This window comes from Corythoichthys intestinalis, chromosome 14 (assembly GCF_030265065.1).
Source record: "Corythoichthys intestinalis isolate RoL2023-P3 chromosome 14, ASM3026506v1, whole genome shotgun sequence".
Taxonomy (NCBI): Eukaryota; Metazoa; Chordata; class Actinopteri; order Syngnathiformes; family Syngnathidae; genus Corythoichthys; species Corythoichthys intestinalis.
The window spans coordinates 29,786,039-29,804,782 of NC_080408.1; the positions used below are offsets into that span (position 1 = coordinate 29,786,039).

An 18,744-nucleotide genomic window follows, 5' to 3' on the forward strand; every position below is an offset into this window, starting at 1 on the left:
AGCAGTGTGTAGACAAAAGTTAAAACTGCAAAATCAAACCAGAGGAACCCACAGAATCTCTTAAAATGGATTCAGCGTGAGGTAGATGAAGCTCTGGGAGTTTGTGTTGTGCGTTTATTCTTATTACTTCGTTGATCGTTCGTGGACAACATTCTAACAATCTGAGTAGCCTGTCTTAACATTAGGTGCAGATTGATATGAAGGCCACTTGAGTGACCGCAATGAGACAAATTAAAAAATATTACAGTTGCCGAATGCTGAAGGGCTGACAGATTTTGTTGTTACAAGGACATACTACAAGGTAATGTTCATCAACACAAGTAGTATGTCATTCTTTTTTTTTTTATTGCAGATATTGATCACAGTAAAACTTTTGGACAACATGATTCCATTTCTTTAAAATGATTAGTGCATGTGCAAACAGGTCAATGATTCACAATTTATGAATTATTAGAAAACTATTACCAAAGGTGGAGCATAAGTCGAGCCTTCCATCATCAAAGTAGAATGCACGTGGTCTTGATATATGTCCAACGTACAGTAAGTGTTGTTGGGAGGCACATGAAGTTTTCTTCCCTAGCGTTTTCCACCTGTAAACAAATGGATAAAAACCTGTAACACTTGCATTTATGCATAATGAATGTGTTTTGTGCTGTGGACACCAACCAAAAATGCACTGTTCGTGTTGGAAGTAGCGAGGATCATGCTTGTATCGATTGTCTTTAGACAAAAAAACCTGCAAATGATTGAATGAATTTCCTTCAAATAAAACAGTAAATTAAATTCACTTCTACAGCCCTTCATTTTCATTCGAGAGGCTCACGTTCACTTATTTAATGTTTTCAATAAGGTAACAGTGTCATCCTGTCAATTTATGGGGATTTCTTTTTAAGTTGACAATGACCTATAGGTATTGGCATGCAGAGCGCTTCGAAATATCAAAAGGACTGAACATATGTAATTTTTCATCTAAAAGGGAATTTGATTTAGGCCTGTACCTGCTTACTTGGCTTGAAATAGCTACTTGAACGTAAACCTAGTAAGTAGGAACATTACATTGCTTCACAGTTGTGCTACGCGTTGCCTTGTTGTTGTCTAAACGTAGTAGTGCGGCAACGATTAATCGATTAACTCGAGTATTCGATTAGGGAAAAAAATCAAATTTTGTTGCTTCGAGTATTCGTTTCATTAAAGTGGCGTTGTAATTAGGGATGTCCTTATCCAGGTTTTTGCACTTCCGATCCGATACCGATATTGTTTTGCACTTCCGATCCGATACTGATACTGGCCGATACTGATACCGGCCTATCTGAGCATGTATTAAAATTTAAAGTTATTTAGCCTCCTTACTTAGTTGTCAGACTCATGTTGAAAAGGGTTTTAGTACTCTTGATAACAACTAGCCAGCTGAATTAGGTGAGTTTGAATAACATACAATGGTTGGTAACAAGAAACTGACCTGTTTCTTCAGTGACAAACACAAAACATAAATAACAAACAGAAATGGCATAGTCGGTCAGTAAAACGTGCAAATATTATAAACCGTCTTAAAAAAGCAAAACACACACACGACCTCAGTGGAAAATCCCACAAACCTCCCAAGCTCTTAGATGCTTTTAATGTTTCGTGCATTGGGGGGACTGGATAGGAAGTCTGGATTGGAATTTTTCCTTGTCTGCCGATCAGATACCAATGCGCATTTTTTTGCCCATTTCGGCGTTCGATCCAAATATCGGCTCGGGACATCTCTAGTTGTAATGGTTTATTTTGAAAGTGTTTGCATTTAGTTTTATTGATTAGGGTGGATATACTGCCCTCTGGTCTGCTTCATTTCACATGGTTGAATCCAACTGCTCCTTGTTAAGACCAAAATAAGTTTTTGTTTGAGCTAATGTTTTTTTAATGCATTCGTAAATTTGTTTATAGATATAATTAGCCGTTTTTTGTGGGAATGTGTGTTTGAACCTTTTGTTAAGAGCATTGTTTGAAAAAAAAAAAATCTTAGCATTTTATCAAATTTAAGCTAGCGGTCTTTTTTTGTAAGTTAGCCAATTGTTCTTTTGTTGTACACACTGTAGATCCACATTTTTTTTGTTTTAATACTATTTGAGGCACAGCTCAGGTATTTTAATTTTACATGTTCCTTATCCGATTACTCAAACGAACTAGTTCATCGATTATTCGACTACTTAAGTAATCGATAGCTGCAGCCCTAAAACGTAGTGTCTTATAGTAAGAGCGATATACACCTCAACAAAAAAACTTACCGTACAACTAATCGAAATTTTTGCTGTGCTGTATTGCAATTCCCAGCTAGCAAGCACAATACGAATTTTCTCTCAAATGTATCTTCATAAATTTCAAAACTTGACAGCAACACCTTGTACTCCATCTCCTGTTTTATATGTGGAACAGCGCTCGTCGTGCTTTTTCCCCACACAACTAGCAGAGTAAACGCAGTACATTATGCTAAGGCTCTCACGCTATCAAAAATGTGTGTCACCAAAAGTGCATGCTAGCACTGTCTGGTGTAACAGTAAAGCCAAAAGCATGCCAGTTTTTTTATACCCCAATTTGTTGCTGATGATTTAAGATGTGTTAACTTTTTCCATCCACTGACTGTCGCATTTAGTTTTTCATAGTGGATTTATAAAGGTATTTTCTGGACTATTAGTTTCACAGTTTGGCTGGGCCTTTGTTTTATACTGTTTACCCCAACCCCCACCCCCTCATAACTGACAGCCATGAGAAGGGCACTCGAGGCAAGCCCTCTTCCTCCGGAGTTGGCAGAGGTGATACTGAAGATGAAGACATTAACGGTTTTGTTGATTTTTGTTGTTGTTGTTGATTAATGATTTGGAGTTGGACTGTTAGGTAAACAATTTGTGTTTAGGTTATGATTAGCCTAATAATCGTTAACCGGGACTTGATAAGCATATGGTTCTCCCGTCAGCCCTTGTCTTTTGCTTCGTTTTTTTTCTAATCATATCACAAAGCCATCTTGTAACTGTCAATGATACCGATGATGATGATGACACTAAATAAATAAAGGGAAAATGCTAATTTGATCATTTTTTTATGCTGGAAATGTGCATAGGCTGAGAACGATGGAGTGCTAAATTTCTGAGTTGTAGCATGAAACGCTTGTCTTTTTTGTCAGAGCTGCCAGGATTGTTTGTGCAGGCCTAATTATTTAGTTATCTGTCCTTAATTGAGCATGAGTTGTGAAAAAGTCTGGCCAATAATTCTGTAATTAATTGATCAGCCCTGATACAAAAAAATAACAATCAGACTTGGCGGATCCATTAATGCTGGTCCATGCTACATATTTTCTAAGTTTTTAAGACAATGGTTTCACTAATGACAGAGGACTAGGACTTTAAAGCAACACGAGGGAACTTTTAGTTTTGTTCGATTTGTAACGGCACTGGTGGACAAAAGTGGTAGTTTTGCTTAAAGGAAGACTGCATTACCCATGAGGACCAGCATACAGTGTTGTAAAATCCTGATCACCCGGTCGTCTGTTGGTGGATTGAACAATAATTCTTTTCCCAGCGGCTGTGTGACGGATGAATATTGATGAGGTAATGAATCCAGTTGTGGCTAAACAATGTCATATGAAGATGTTGAAAATACGAAACGTTTGATTTTGTACCGTATTCTCCCACTGACAGAGCTCAAGCGGGTCAGACCAGCGAATGCAAGCCAACACTTGGGGCGAGGGGGCAGGCCAAATGTTTATTTTTGAGTGTCCTTTTATCCCGTTAGCCTCCCTGTTTTTTTTGTCTCGGACATAACTTTTTGTCTCTTTGGTTGCGCTGCCATCTTTGAATAATTTGTGCAAAAGCGTTTTCATCGACTTCAGTCTTTGCAACGCATAGGGAAAATGGGAAGGGGCGTAAAGCAGTCGGCACGTTCGTAGTTTTTTTTGTGTGTGTGTGTGTCGCAGGGTTCCTGCCTCCCTCCTCAAGGTTAATTAGTGCCAGTGAAAACGATACAAACCACCTCAGGCCATAACAAAGTTGTCATTCAACTAGTTGAGAGCCGATGTATCATCACAAATGTTATGAATATATTTCATAAATGGTGAAAAGTTAACTCGTGTTGCTTTAAAGTTGGTGTCCACGATATTTACAAACCGAGTGGCAACTTGATAGGCTTTCAACTTGAAAATAATTAATAATAATGCAATGAGGATTGTGACCTGGTGTCAACATGTGTAGACATCACATTTTGAGTCATGTAAGCTATTGTATACTTCACGTATGCTAAATAATATTGTGGCCTCCATGAGTCAAAATGTAATGTCCTTGTATTTGAATGTCAGGCTCTTTGGTCACTTGCCCTATAATATATATATATAGGTTTAATTATTGCTAATATTGACGTGTTGCTATTCTTTGGTTTTTCTTAATATGACTTAAGGACAACAGGTGGTTATTGCATTTATTTTTCTGCGGAGCTAAGCAGGGTACTACTCAGCTCTCTATTAAAATGTTGGTGTCATATTATGTGGGCTTTTAACAGCTGGGCCATGATTACCATTTTTTCTGTATGCCCTTTACAACAACTTGAGTCTGATGTAAGCATATTGTGACAAAGGTCCATTCACACTGTTTGCAAAAATAAAAGTTCCTGTTGCAGCCCTGCCGTGGAGGTTTATAAGAAACCTAGGTGTGATGCCAATTTGTTAACCTGACTCCAATTGCCCGTACACAGGAACACCACCTCCAGCGGGCCATCTCGGCACAGCAGGTCTATGGTGAGAAACGGGACAACATGGTCATCCCTGTCCCGGAGGCAGAGAGCAACATCACCTACTATGAATCGCTCTACCCCGGGGATTACAAAATGCCAAAGCAGCTCATTCACCTACAGCGTAAGTTCACGTTTCATGTCATCAAGTCTCATTCAAACTGTCTGTATTGTTCGGCTAGTCTTCAACGTAAATTAGATAATTTCCTGTAGTCAGTTTGTCTGTGCTTTTAATAATTTCTGTCTTGTTATCCTCCTTCAGCTTTCAGCCTGGACACGGAGCAGCCGGACTATGACCTGGACTCAGACGACGACGCTTTTGTGGCAAAGTTGAAAAAGAAGATGGAGATCAGCCTGTTGCAGTTTGAGGAGATGATCGACCGGCTGGAGAAAGGCAGCGGGCAGCAGGTTTGTTGACATGAAAACAATCCACATGCTACTCATTCTTACAAGAACGTGGCTTAAGAAAAACCCTTGTTTGCTCCTAAGCTTGTGAGCCTCCCCGAGGCCAAGCTGCTTCTCAAGGAGGATGACGAGCTCATCAAGGAGGTGTTTGACTACTGGAGCCGCAAAAGGAAAAACAGCAAGGCGCACTCGCTCATTAACATCATCAAGCAGGAGAAGCGCGACGGCTCCAGCACCAGCGACCCGTACGTGGCCTTCCGGAGGCGCACAGAGAAGATGCAGACCAGGAAGGTAGGGTGTCTCCCGGCATCTGTATCCGAAACCTTTTGAATGCAACTTTCTCTGTACTTACTCGCCCCCTCTATACATCCACCAACAGAACCGCAAAAACGACGAGGCGTCCTACGAGAAGATGCTGAAACTCCGCAGGGATCTTAGCCGGGCTGTCACCATCCTCGAGATGATCAAGAGGAGGGAAAAGAGCAAGAGAGAGCTGCTGCACCTCACGCTGGAGATATTTGAGAAGAGGTCAGTAAGCGATAATCATTTCCAGTCTGGAGAAATGACCCAACCTGCCGCATTTGCACGATCACGTCGACGGTTTGGGGGAGAGATTTTTTTTTAGGATTGTAACGGTGCACATAAGTCATGGTACAGTACATACCTCTTGTACAGGGGTCATGGTTCAGGACGGGTGTTAAAAATATATTTTAAAGCCCCTCTTACTAGTGTTGAAGTGGGACATAAAAGATTTTGTTCAGTTTTGTCAAGTGTGCACTCATCTATACTGTGTACTGTCGGTCGTGCCATAAAGTATCCACACACACATTATTTCGTTTTTTTTTCCCCCTTCAGGAACGTCATGTCAGACTACGGTGGCGAGGTCCTGGCCGAGGTCCTGGCGGAGCGGGCCCTGGTGAGGCCGCAGATTATTCCACTGGTGCCGCTCACCAACCAGTACCACATGGACCATAAGGATTACAAGTCCAAGGTGAGCATGTGTTCAAGCAATCTGTCAGGCAGAATCTGTACCATGCCTAGAGTTGAACCTGTGATTTTTGTGACCGCTCCGCCCTCGTCTTCAAGCCGGAAAAGACAGAAGTCCCTCGACAGAAGAGGAAATACGAGAAAAAGCAAAAGGCCCTTCCTCTGTCGGCCGGTGGCCACCACCACGGTCCAGCCATCTTCAATGCCAAGGACCTCAACCAGTATGACTTCCCGAGCTCAGACGAAGAGCCCCAGGTTTGTCTTCTGCCTCCAAACATAGGCCACTTAGGAAAGCGAGAGCCACTGAAAAAGTTTGTTTGGTGTCCTCAGCTGCATTCGGGCTCGTCGGAAGCCGAGGAAGAAAACGACCCGGACGGCGCCTACGCTTTTCGAAGGAAGGCGGGCTGCCAGTATTATGCTGTAAGTGTCGTAGTCGGTGATGTTAACTCATTGGCTGCCACTGATGGTGATAGATTTGTCAGATTGGGTCTAAAAACAAAACTTTTTACATTGACAATAACTTGCATATTCCCAGTAAGACTCCTGAAACAGATTAACAACCTTCCCAATGTTTAAACAGATTTAATGTTAATGTAATAAATACACTCATTTGCCACCATTGGTGGTGATAGAAAAACCAGAATTGCTCTAAAAAATACTTTTTTCATTGACCGCACAGTAACTTTGGCTTACTACCAGTTGAAACACTAACTCCAGGAAACGGATCACCGAACTTACTACTGTTCAAATGGCATCAATTTTATTTTAGGGTTGTACTGCTCACAAGTTTCTGGCCGATCACTGAACCCGCAAAATTCATGACATCAGCTCCGCTGCACTTGTAAATGTCTATTGAGTGTTTTGTTTTTTTGCTTGTGGTTTCAGGCTCATCAGGATCGAGTGGGCTGCTGGCCGTGGTCCCCGGGATGGGAGGACGGCCTGGCACACACCCGTTACCGCTACAGTCTCACTACGCTGACCGTGCCGCGTCGCTGTCAGGGCCTGGCGCGCCGACGCTTGGGACGAGGGGGCAGGTACGCTTGATTTCTCCCTGGCTGTTTTCATATTAGTCGACTGCTTCGCACCCGTTGCTTAGTCACTGCCATCTCCTCCTCATCTTTCAGGGTTCTACTAGACCGAGCACATTCAGACTACGATAATGTTTTCCATGAACTGGACCCGAAGACGCTGGACCGTGCCCCGTCGCCGCCGGGTCCACGCCCGCTGTCCGCCAGCAAATTTGCCAGTACCTCACCAACTAATACCTCAGACAGAGACTCCCCCTCGCCTCCCACGGACCTCAGTCAGATTCTATTGAGCATAAAAGCGTGCCGGTGGCGGCACTTCCGGCCGCGGACACTACCGCTACACCAGCTGGACAATGCACACCCGTTGTTCCGCAGGCTAAGTCGCTGCGTCAAGCGGCCGCTCGCCAACATCGGGCCGCGTGCCCAACGCGTCTTGCGGCCCGGGCCGCCACCCCAGCCTCATGTTGGTAAGTCCTTGGCATGCGTACACTGCTTTAACCCTGTACACTTTTTTTGTGTTTCCTGTTTTAATCGTATTTGTTTTAACTGTCGTGATGATTTAATGTGAATTTTATGTATTGTGTTTTGAATTCTTATGTGATGTAAAGCTATCTGAATTACCTTGTCTTGTGCTATATAAATAAGTTTGCCAGGGCACTTATTGCCACAACTGATGACGCTAGAAGTCCATTTCATTTTCACTGGGAGAAGCTGGCAGCGATTGGCCACTCTCACCCCTCGCATCACACGTCTGGCGCTGTCAGTGGCACTGAAACACGAGCATGCCATTGTTTATGTTAATGGCAGGCAATGAGTTCAATATTATGGAATGTAGCCAACAATATAATGTTCATTTTTTTTATTAACATTTTAATATTTGAATTATTATTTTGTCCGTCTTTGTTCTCATTGTCTCCTTATAAAAATAGGGGTCAGAGAATTGGGAAAATTTTTCGGTAAAACAAAATCAGAATTTATTTTTTGGCTACATCGCTTGGCCCTAATTATAATTGAGACCGGTTTGACATTTTGGTTCATGTAGGCCACATTTGTATACTTTATATTGTGGCCTACATGTCCCAAAATGTGATGTCCACGTTTGTAGACGCAAGGTCTTTTCGTGGGGGGTTTATTTATTTTATGACCAAAAATGGTCACTTGACCAGCAACTTCAATTAAGTAGATGTTGTACTCAATTTTATGGTCACGCACATTGAAATACAAACTCCCAACAGGCATCCAGGCATTGAGGAATTATGTTGTAAAGTGTGTTTAATGAGCTCTCATGGTGCTATTGAATGTGTGTAACTGACACACGTATGTGTTTGTGTCAGCACTGACAGCCGAGCAGTTCCAGCTTCACCAGGATCAGTTGTTGCAGATGCAGAAAGAGCTGCTTGAGCAGCAACAACAGCAAGCTAGCAGAGCCACTGCCAACAGCACAACGTCGACAGCACAGGTGAGTACACCCACCGCAGCTTTAGCTCCCTCCCTTCTGCTCGACACGGTTTTTTGACGCTCCGTCCCTTCCCTCTCAGGTGTCAGCCAACACGTTGGACCAGGCCAGCGCACAGTTCGCCGCCTCGGCCCTCGTTACCCCCGAGCAAATTTTGGCTCTTAAGACCAAGGAGGAGCTCAGCCTGGGTGGAGGAGTCAACGGTGTCCTGTCCCCCTCAGGTACCTCTTCTTGCTTTCAGAAGCAGTGATGCAATATTTTGACATCACCAATCCTCAACTCCTTATGGGCTACACATTTAACTTATTAGCTGCCGTAGATGGTGCCAGACATCCTATCCATTTTGCCTGGCAGGCTGGCAGCAATCCTTCGTCAGTGAATATAATGAGCAGTCACAGCTAGGGTTGGGCATCGAGCGTCAATGGGACCCAGTTCTAAGACTCCGATGCTCCTGGAACAGTTCGAATTTTTATATTTCGATTCCATGTTTTGATACACTGACCGCCAAGCGGAAAAAAATTGCTGCCGAAAACCAGAAAAAGCCACAAGAAGCGCGGGTTTGCATTGCAAACAAGTAGATAACACGTTTTTGGCCACGTAGGCCACTCCTGTACACTAAATGTTAATACTGCGGCTGACATGACCCAAATTGTGAATGTGGAGGCCAGATCATTGAGTTTTTTTAAATTTCCAAAGATACTTGCTTCCCCCATAAAGGGCTAAAAAGCAAATGATGTTTAGCCATATTCAACAGTGTTAAACTTCTTGTGCAGGTAACTACATGCTGGCTAGATATTATGCTGTACCTCCAGGGGTTTTTCCTGGTTCAAGTTGAGGCAGAGGTACAACCCTTAATCAGTCACACATGTATTCACATTACTGGCTCAAAAGAAAAAAACTTTGTCTGGACTATTCTTGTATTGTTTTTGTGATTATGATACAAGACATTGCTGGAAAGCTCCCACAAAAAGTCAGTTTGAATTTTTATCTGCGGAATGATACATTATTGGTTAAAAGATATTACAATATAACTTTTCAGACTTGTCACGTCGGCGTTGTCTGGGAGTGATATGCAACTGGTCTTTACTGGTTGATTTTCGCAAGATTTTACCCAAATGGTGTCAAAATAACGGATGCAGTGCAACTCTTGACTTTTGTATGTCTTTGCAAGAAAAAAAAGTTATGTTCATAATAAAACATACAATTAAGGTATGTCACTTCCTGATTCTATGCTTTGTTGACGTGGCTCCGTTTTCATCAATGACTTGACTAGGGCTGCAGCTATCGATTATTTTAGTAGTCGATTAAAGATAAGAAACCTGAAAAATCAAAATACCTGAGCTGAGCCTCAAACCGTATAAAAAAATAAAAATAAATGAGGATCTATGTAAACAAAAGAACAATTGGCTAACTTACAGAGCTAAAGTCCGCAAGCTTAAATGCTATAAAATTCTATTTTTTTTTTTTTTTACCATGCTTTTAACAAATGGCACGTATTCACACATCTATAAATTAATGTATGAATGCATTACAAAACATGAGCTCAAACAAAAATGTTGTTCTTAACAGGGAGCAGTTGGGTTCAGCCATGTGAAATGGACAACCAGAGGGCATTGTATCAACCTTATCAATAAAATGAAATGCAAACACTTTCAAAATAAATCATTACAACGCCACTTAAGTTAAACGAATATTAGTCGAGTTAATCGATTAATAGTTGCAGCACGAGGCTGGACCAAATTAATTGACGTCCTGTGATGTTTTTCAAATGTAACCCCTCCCGACCGAAATAAGTTTCCTTTGCAGGGTGTCCGGGTGATAACCTCGGTCATCCGGAAGAGACTCTTGAGTAGCGCCGCTGCTCCTCCTTATTGTGAGGAGCCAGATGAGGTGGCTCGGATATCTGATAAGGATGCTTCCTGAGGAGAATACCTCGGGGTCGACTCAGGCCACACTGTGGAGACTATGTCTCGCGGCTGGTCTGGGAACGCTTCGGGATCCTCCCGGTAGACTATCTGAAGTGGCTGGAGAGAATAGTAGCCCTATGTTTTGTCATCTTTTTTGACAATATTGGTATACTAGACAACATCTTTTCTGAAGCATGCGCTGTTTAATCTCTATTCATGTGTGTGGCGCAGGGCCATTCTCGTTTTCTCATCCACATGTTCTGTTTGTGATTGCTGCCATCAAGTGGCCACATTTAATAAAAGTGCCAAGTCTCATCCACCCATTCATTGAAAAACAGTCCTTTGCAAGAAATCGCGTCATTGGCACTCTACTTTTGGATTGTAGTCAACGAGTTATCTGTCATCAGCAATGGAATAGTTAAATGTGCTGCTCCAGTCGATTGTTAAAGCCACATATTCATCATTCATCCAGCAGCTGAATGTTGAGGCTGGAAGATTCAAGCAGTGAAGTATTACATCTGTAGTTTCTTAATCACTGTTTGAGTTTACGCTCTTCATGCAGACCTGGAAGTGCACAGATCAAATAGTTACAAATACCAAGACCTTGTTTGAGACTTAAAGAAAAAGACAGGCAAAGGCGATTATCAGTAATTATGCATGGGGGACTGGAGTCGCTAGCCACGACTAGGTAAGGCATAGTAAACATGAATACGTGTGGTCTTACCTTGTACTTGTACCTTGTAAACTTGGATACACAGAGTTTAAAGCTTTTGTCCTTAAGTGAAGCTAATGTATAGAAATTTGTTTGAATTTGATTTTGCATCCTTAATAATAGAAAATGCAGGTCGCGAATAGGGGTGCAACGGTTCAGTTAGCCCACGGTTCGGTTTGAACCTCGGTTTTGGGATCACTGTTTCGGTTTGCGTTTTGTTGTTGTTGGTGTTTTTTTTTTTTTTTGTTTTTTTTAAACTGCCTTTCTTTGGCTTCTAAGAAAATGAAATAAATACTTAAAATGTAAACATTTTTCGACTGTTAATATGCTTCTTAGCTCTTTGGCTAGTGTAGTGACTGACTAATGAAATACACACAGTAGTAACAAAGTCACTTGGTGACATTTTCTATGTTTGGAGTTCATTTAATGTTGTGAATCAACCGTTAAAGTTGATAAAATTGCTCCCGTTTTTGCATTAGTTCCCTTCTGTCTACTTACGACATGTGAAAATTTTCAAACCGTTTCATTCTTTAAAGATTGACTCAAGTCAAGATTTTGCCGATTTAGGAGTATTTTAGTTAAAAAGTTTCTATAATTTCCCGAATATAACGCTCACTTTTTTCCCCCTAAATCAACTTGTAAAATTATGGTGCGCATTATAAACAGGTACATGGATGGAGACAAAAATATATATAGATAACATATATATGTGTGTGTGTGTATATATATATATATATATATATATATATATATATTAACAGATTTGTTTTTCGGACACGGCCACGTTGTGTTGAAGAAACGTATGCGGCGACCCGTTGCCGACCATTACGGTACGTGACGTAACCATTTTGTTTCGGTAATACTTCACTGTAATCGGCCAAATGATTTCGTCTGTGTTAAATTCTGCTTTTTTTCACTCTTCATAAAGCACATAATTTAGTTTCTTGAACTCATTTGAGTCAACGTTTGTCGCAGCTCCGCAACTCTGACCTTAACAAATGTAAGCACACATACTTCATGTGTCCGTCAACTATATCTGTCCCTCGGGAAACTCAAACCCAAATAACAATAGTTCCAATTGTAACTGTCGTGTTGACAGCGATGGGCTCTCACGGATTTCTGACTTACGTTCTCACTTTCATTTTACCGTATCAATCCATGGAAGAAACATTTATTCATCATGATGAAACGAGCCTTTAAAAGAAAAGTCATATCTGTTTAGTTTTCTCCTAGATTCTGGTAAGTTGGAGAAGTTGTCAAATCATATCGTTACCGTAAATATTGTCAGTTTATGGTAATGTTTTGAACTACCAATGTGCTATGCTTGTGCTGTTTCACCAGTCAGTAAAATGACATTTCTGTATCTGTACACGAACTCTGTTTTCTTGTATTCTTCTATTTATTGGTGCTAAAATTAGGTGCGCGTTATAAATGGATACAATAATTTTCCCTAGATTTTACAAGTAAATTTGGGGTGCGCATTATACTCGGGTGCGTCTTATATTCGGGAAAGTTACGGTACTTAGGTTCGCTAGGAAGGTTCACTTCAACAGAGCCTTTCTGAGAAGTTTACTGCTCTAAAATGGCGTCTCTTTACTCACTCTACCTAGTCTGTCATTTCACATGTAGTTCTATATGCATGAGATATCTAGGCGTAGATTGTAGGCTGTCGGCTACCGTCAGGAAAAATTGGAGCCGCCTAGCATCGCGTTTGCTACAGCGTCACAACAAACACTCTTCCCTCTCCGTGTCTTTGACTTTTCTCGCATCATTCAACCAACGTATTAACACACATTGCCTCGTTGCTGAAATGGTGACAAATCCGAACAAAGGGGAAAAAAAACGTAATGCACGAAAAACGTACAGATTTTGAACGTAACGTACGTCGTACACATTTAAAAATCGGTGCTCACTTCTACAAATTACGGCGAGACCGTACAACTTGACAGGTATGAATTATAGTGGACCGTCACAGTTAGGTAGTAGCACTCTGTAGCACGGGACGTCAAACTATCAGTTGTCAGGGCAAAACTATGTACTTAAGCGAAATCATCTTTGATGGCTTTGCGTGCCATTTCATAAATGTCGGGGATTACGTTGTTGGAGAAATATGTCCGCAAATGAACAATGTAACGCAGGTCAAGTGTTGCAAATAAATTAACATAGCCTGCCGTGTGTTTTCACTGGTGTCATCTACGGGGTTGTCCTGCTCTAAGAAAGCGATATCTGTGGGTGATGCCGGCTGAGGTGCCGGAGTCATGTTATAAGTGTTGCCATTAGCATTAGCAATTTTTTTTTTTTTTCAATATTTTCTCTCCCTCCGCATTGTAGTTCACGGGGAAACCGAATGTTGCCACACCGCAGATTTGAAAGAAGCCGGTGCTTCCTCAAAATTCGGTCTCTCCGCTCCCCATAGCGTTTTTGTTTTCTTTCTTGTTTCACTTTCACTTCGCTCGTAAGCGAGAGAGGGCGTTACTCGGCTTCTATTACACAGCTGCTTGACAGCGATCGGACATTTACTTACAGGGCGGGAATTTCTCCACAGCTGTGCTTCACGTCACACACAGGCACACAGAGCTCGACCAATTCATTCCACAAGCGTTCGGAATACATTAAATGCAAAACCGAAAAGGCGCGGTTCATAAAGGCGTATTGAACCGTACAGGGATAACCGTACGGTTCGGCTTTGAACCGCAAACCGTTGCACTGCTAGTAGCGAGTGAGTGTAATGTAGTGTATTATTATTATATTATTAATATTACTTGAGAGAGCCGAAAAGGCGTAAGCCATTAAAGGCTGTTTGGCCAGACGTTTGTGGCATATACCAGTAGTAAGTTCATTTACACGTTGAGTAGCTTTTATGCTCTCACTAAAGCCAGCAAATACAACGTTTATTCTTATGTTGAGTAACTCTTTAACAAGTGCTTCACATATTATGAAAACTGGTTGTGTCATAGAGCAATATATATGTGTTCAAGAGTGAATTAAAAGAAATCTGTGATGCCTTAAAGCAGTACTATGGATGAAAATCTGCAAATTGGAAAGAAACTGCTTGCGTTTGAAATGTGAAGTGCTTATTATCATTGCTTAATATCACGACTTTATTGTTGTCGTTCAGGTGTCTACAAGGGCTTGCACCTTTCCAGCACAGCGTCCCCTTCCTTGGCCGCCCCGGCCCCGCCTGCCACCCTGTCCGGCGCCGCCTCTCTACACCCGGGAAGCGCCACCAGCGTCGCGCCTGCCTGTGTCTCCAACAGCAACATGGGCGCCACCCGCCACGCCGGCCCCGCAACCACTAACGCCACTCAGGTCCCGCTGGGCAATAGCCTCCGCTTGGCTGTTCCCGCCAGCAAACGGGCGCACGCCCCCAGAACGCTAAGCGGCGCCGTGTCGGCGTCCGCATTAAAGCTGGCCCATGCCGCCGCCAACTGTCAGAAGCCCAAGGTCCCCTCGGCCAGCGCTGCCTCGCCGCTGGACATTGTGCCCAGGTGAGACAGTCGCACTTTCCCCTCAGCAGCTTCTCAATTTTTGCATTTCGATATCTCACCATATGGAAATCAGAATATTTAAATCCGTATTGAATACGAATTACAACCCATACAATCAAAATCGTATGCAATTGAACTTCAAAAAATTGCAATCAAATTAGGAGATTCTTAAACATTTATCGGGCACTCATCTAACTCATTGGATGTCATTGATGATGCTAGTCCAATCTATTTTGACTGGGAGAGGTGGCAGCGATTCTTTGTCTAACGCTGTCAATGGCACTGATATCAATCAAGAATTCACTGCCAGTGCTTCCAGGTCCAATGAACTGTATGTCTATTGTTGACAATGGCAGGCTATTGGGTAAATGCTGTTAATAAAAATGTTTTTAAAAAAAAAAATAAAAAAAACTTGAGAATAATTCATAATGGTAAATTTAAAAAATCTAAATGTATAATGAATAATTTAAAAACGAATATTTATACACTGCTCAAAAAAATTAGGAACACTTAGGAAAAAAACAGCTCTAAACGAAGGGGGGAATTTATCTTGAGTATTTTTCCTGATTATAAGTAGGGGATATACTTGTAACACAATGATGCCACATAATTTGTTGGAAATGAAAATGATCACCCAATAGAGAAAAAAGACACCAAAGATACCCAAAAAATGAAAGTGAAAAAACTGGGATCGGACCGCGGTCCATTTAGCCAAAATGTAATTGTAGAACTCAAAATGATTCTCAGTAGTTTATGTGGGCGCTACGTGCTTGTATGCATGCCCTTAATTTTGAATCCTGCCGCTTGTAGTCAAGTACGGCTTATTTGTTGACTTATTTCGGTTAATAGTTAACACTTTAGTTGACAGCAGCGTCATAAGACCATATAATTATGACATGGCACAATCATTGACATTACTGAATGCTTATGACAGATGTCAGATGTCCGGCAAATTATGTCACGAACTCCATTCATGTCCAGCTTGGATCTTTTACATCCATTCAAAAGTGAGATAATTTGCCGGATAACACTAAATGGCATCTGTTATAAGCATTCATTAATGCTCATGACAGTGTCATGTCATAATTATGATGGTCTAACGGCGTCATTGTCAAATAAACTGTTACCAAATACCATAACTAGCAATTAATGAAACAACTGGAACAGTAACTTAAGACATAATTAGCACAGAACACGAATTTTGATTGTTATTTACATCTCTAGCGCTGCAATGCATGCTAGGAGGCATGTTGGACAACAACAGTGTTGACAGCAGGTGGCATCAGACGTCAACTGTCTCTCCCAAGGGAGCAGTGATGGCCAAATGAAGCTTCTTGAAGCAATGAAGCTTTGCAGCCAAGTGGTTCAAAGTTTCATGGTGGTTCATTTGGTTTTATGACAGCCGTATGATGCCGCTGTCAACTAAAGTGTTACTGGTTAATATCTTTTGGTGTAAATATCCCATAATACAGTGAGGAAAGCTGTGGCTAATAGTCCAGAGCGGCTTGTGTACAAATGCCGTTTTTGTGCCAAATTTGGTGGGGGGCGGCTTATAGTCAGGTGCGCCTTATAGTGTGGAAATTACTGTGTGTGTGTGTGTGTGTGTGTATATATATATATATAATGTTAAAATAGATGTGAATTTTCAATTGTGTTGAAATCTTTGCAAGAAGATACTCTTTATTGAGCATGCTAATATTACTCCTGTTTTATTGCGCAGAGAGAACCATGACCAAGACAAGGCAGCGCCGCTCAGCAGTCTGTCTGAGAACACAATGGCCATGGAGGTGACGTAGCCGGGGCTTGGGACTCCACCTTTGTTTTTGTTTTTGGGGTTTTTATTTAGGTGCTATGCATCGTCCGTTAGGCTTGAACGTGAGCGGACTGACTGGACTCGACCGCGCAGCGACCGCTCCAAAGTGTGAGCCTGTCGCTCGCCGTCTATATAACTCCTCCACCGTATTTGTTACTGTTAATAAGAGATTGTCTGTAAATTGTTAATATGGCAATTAAGAAATGTACAGTACGCCCCTCTTGTACATAACATGACTTGAATACACAATTGTTCATTTGTGATGTTTTGCACTCGACATGTTGGAAAAAAATTAAAGAGAGAAGAAAGGACAAACCGCAGCCGCTGCGACCAGTCTCAACGCCCCCTCCTCCCCTCGTCTATTTATTGTGCCGCGTTTACGTCCGATCCTCTGTTGCGACCGCTTGTTTGTCATCCAAACCCCGGCCGCCATTTCAGTTTTCATTTTTACAATACATATTTTTGTACCTCATTTTTTTTCTTAATTTGTTTTGTAATTTGACTTTGACCCACAAATGAATCACAATGTTTTCTGTCATTTGTTTGTGCTGGGACGTGGCAGAAAAGGACCAATCATTCGACCATTTAACACAAAAACAAAGTGAAAAAAAGTGCTAATTTTGCCACTTGACAGGCGCTGCGGTCGTCAGCGTTCTCATCTCTTCTGTGAAGAGTTTGGTACTGAACGCGGCTTCTTCTCGTAGGTTTTTTGTTGTTTTTGTGTGTGCGTACGAAAGTGAGTGCCCCCTTGTGCGTGTGAGTGTGTGTGCGTGCTGGTGTGGACACGTCAGTGTTGCGCGACAAAGATGTGGGCGGATGGATGGACTCCTCCAAAAAAAAAGTGTCACTCAATGAAATAAACATCCAGGGCATTATGTTGACTGCTCTCTTTATTTTCTTTGTTTCCTTTTTTGTCTTCTTATTCATGTAAAATACACACGACCCAAATCTGGAGGGTGAATTTTTTTGCTATACTAGTACAGTTTTTGGAAAACAAAATGTGCCAATATTGCAATTCATTTTTTTCTTCATGAACAAGTATTCATACGAACTGAAGTCATTTTGGCAAATTATTTGACCGCAAAAAAATATACAAGTAATCTTTCGGGGCTAGTTATCTTGGATCTGAATATTGATGTAGAATTTCTGTGGAGCCAGTTTTTTTCCCTTCCAGGATCTTGATTAAAATCTAGTCGTGATAATGTTTCTTAGTCATGATAATATTTCTGAGTTTTCAAGTTTGGTCTTCCGAAAATTTAGAAATAATGGATTTTTTTTTTTTTTTTTTTAACTGAAGTAGAACGATTTTTAAAAAATATTTCATGATTATTTTTGAATATAGAAAAAAATATTCAGGAGTTATTTTAAATACGAATAGAACAGTGTTCCTGTGTGTCATTAAAATGTCAAATTTAAAATGCTGGAAATCAAGGTCTTAAATTTAATGAAAAATTGCAGTAGGTATTAAATTTCCAGACGATGCGTTCAATGCCAGGGAAATAACTTGTCTGCCGTTAAACTTATGATTGTGTGTATTTGTTTTATCAATGGCCATGCACTAAATACGATAGTTTGAGATTAATATGTTATATGGTACGTTGTCCACAACCTGCGTATATCAGTGACTTGAGTTGTCGCCATGACGCCATTTCCTGGTTATTCGCTGGTGTAGAGGTGAGTGGAAATATGCAGAGATGGGCAAATGTAAATTTAGTCAAAAATTGATGACGGGTGGCTTTATTTAAGAGGTGGTTAGCCCCTGGTGAAAATAACTGCCCAGTACAAAGTAGGGATGTGACAAATTGACAATACTAGCATGTCAAAAATGATATACCGTGATGCTTTGTAGTTATTGATATGCTCCCACCAAGAATTGGTATATTGTTTTAAAAAGATGTCACTGTTTAAATAAATAACCAATCAGTTGCTACCAAAAGTCTTCCATTAGAATTGTTTCTACGTTAGCTCACTGACCGCACTAGACATCCAATTCCTCTAGATTGGATTTGCCGTCTAGCGTCTTCAGTGGCACTGAAACCCAAGCATTCACAGCCAGTCTTTTGTGGGCATTTACAGGTCACTTCCTGTTCATTTCAGGGCATTTAAAACAGAGTTCCTGTTGATTTTGAGTCACTTCCAAATCATTCAGGGACATTCTTGAGTCACTTTTCAGTAACCCAAAATCCTCAGGAA

At 41.3% G+C, this 18,744-nt stretch overlaps 1 protein-coding gene across 7 annotated transcripts in view; it reads left to right on the forward strand.

Moving 5' to 3' along the window:
- epc1b (enhancer of polycomb homolog 1 (Drosophila) b) overlaps positions 1 to 17,787 on the forward strand; it is a 63,519-nt gene extending 45,732 nt beyond the window's left edge. For 6 of the 7 annotated variants that reach the window (XM_057856748.1, XM_057856749.1, XM_057856750.1 and 3 more), the window contains 13 exons: positions 4,720 to 4,879; positions 5,018 to 5,163; positions 5,245 to 5,451; positions 5,540 to 5,688; positions 6,016 to 6,151; positions 6,247 to 6,402; positions 6,478 to 6,567; positions 7,033 to 7,181; positions 7,272 to 7,642; positions 8,510 to 8,634; positions 8,714 to 8,852; positions 14,369 to 14,738; positions 16,459 to 17,787. In XM_057856748.1, the coding sequence (XP_057712731.1) occupies positions 4,780 to 4,879; positions 5,018 to 5,163; positions 5,245 to 5,451; positions 5,540 to 5,688; positions 6,016 to 6,151; positions 6,247 to 6,402; positions 6,478 to 6,567; positions 7,033 to 7,181; positions 7,272 to 7,642; positions 8,510 to 8,634; positions 8,714 to 8,852; positions 14,369 to 14,738; positions 16,459 to 16,534 (2,214 nt within the window). In that variant the 5' untranslated portion in view covers positions 4,720 to 4,779 and the 3' untranslated portion in view covers positions 16,535 to 17,787. The remainder of the gene's footprint in view (positions 1 to 4,719; positions 4,880 to 5,017; positions 5,164 to 5,244; positions 5,452 to 5,539; positions 5,689 to 6,015; positions 6,152 to 6,246; positions 6,403 to 6,477; positions 6,568 to 7,032; positions 7,182 to 7,271; positions 7,643 to 8,509; positions 8,635 to 8,713; positions 8,853 to 14,368; positions 14,739 to 16,458) is intronic. The other variant, XM_057856744.1, reaches the window with a different exon arrangement.
- Positions 17,788 to 18,744: the final 957 nt, after the last annotated feature.